Source organism: Hyaena hyaena, unplaced genomic scaffold (genome assembly GCF_003009895.1).
Source record: "Hyaena hyaena isolate Hyena2069 unplaced genomic scaffold, ASM300989v1 scaffold_68, whole genome shotgun sequence".
In the NCBI taxonomy this organism is placed as follows: Eukaryota; Metazoa; Chordata; class Mammalia; order Carnivora; family Hyaenidae; genus Hyaena; species Hyaena hyaena.
The window spans coordinates 2,091,345-2,092,225 of NW_024080700.1; the positions used below are offsets into that span (position 1 = coordinate 2,091,345).

Consider the following 881-nt stretch of genomic DNA (forward strand, 5'->3'; position numbering starts at 1 on the left):
GGGGTAACCGGCCTACGCGGCACGAGGGTGTTAAGGAAACCGAGGGGCAAGCGTCCGGGTCCCCGCGCGCTGCGGACCCGCCACGCTGCCTGGGCTCCACCGTCCGCCAGCGCCATCAGTCCTGAGTGACGCTCCTGCTCCGCGGGCCGGGCGCCCTGTACGTCCGCGGGCCCGGCCGGGCCGGGCTGTCGGCGGACCGTAATGCTGGGTGCTGGGCCCCAGAGCCTGCGGCCCGGGCCTCCGCCCGCCCGGCGACGGCGCAACTGCTGGGGGCGGGGGACAGAGGCCGCGCCCCCGCGCCCGTCCCGCCCGCGCCCCGCTAGGGCCGGCTGCCCGCCCCGAGCCCGCCGAGGCTCTTCCGCGCCGGCAGGGGCAGCAGCGGGAGCGGCGCGGGGCGGAGCGGCGCGAGCGGCCAGGAGCGGCCCGGCCCGGCCCGGCGCGGCGGCGGCGGCGGCGGCGGCGGCGGCGGCGGCGGCGACGCCAGAGCCCGAGGGCGCCGTTCTCGAGGCCGCCGCGGGAGCCCGGCCGCAGCGCGGGGAGGCCTGGGGCCTGGAGGCCGCCGCTGCCGCCATGCCGCTGCTCTTCCTGGAGCGCTTCCCTTGGCCCAGCCTCCGCACCTACACGGGCCTCAGCGGCCTGGCCCTGCTCGGCACCATCGTCAGCGCCTACCGCGCCCTCAGCCAGCCCGAGGCCGGGCCCGGGCAGCCGGAGCCGACAACGGCCCCGGTGCAGACGGAGCCGGCCGCGCCCGCCCGGCCCAGCGCCGGCGGCCCCCGGGCCCGCGACGTGGCCCAGTACCTGCTCTCGGACAGTCTGTTCGTGTGGGTGAGCGAGGCTGCCCGGGCCGCCGCGGGCGAGCGGGCGGGGGGGGGGGGGGGGGG

General features: G+C 81.5%; 1 protein-coding gene across 1 annotated transcript in view; it reads left to right on the top strand.

Moving 5' to 3' along the window:
- Positions 1–405: 405 nt before the first annotated feature.
- The window catches only part of AMFR (autocrine motility factor receptor), a 43,585-nt gene continuing 43,109 nt past the window's right edge, over positions 406–881 (top strand). The window contains exon 1 of the mRNA XM_039232633.1: positions 406–825. Within this exon, the coding sequence (XP_039088564.1) occupies positions 571–825 (255 nt within the window). The 5' untranslated portion in view covers positions 406–570. The remainder of the gene's footprint in view (positions 826–881) is intronic.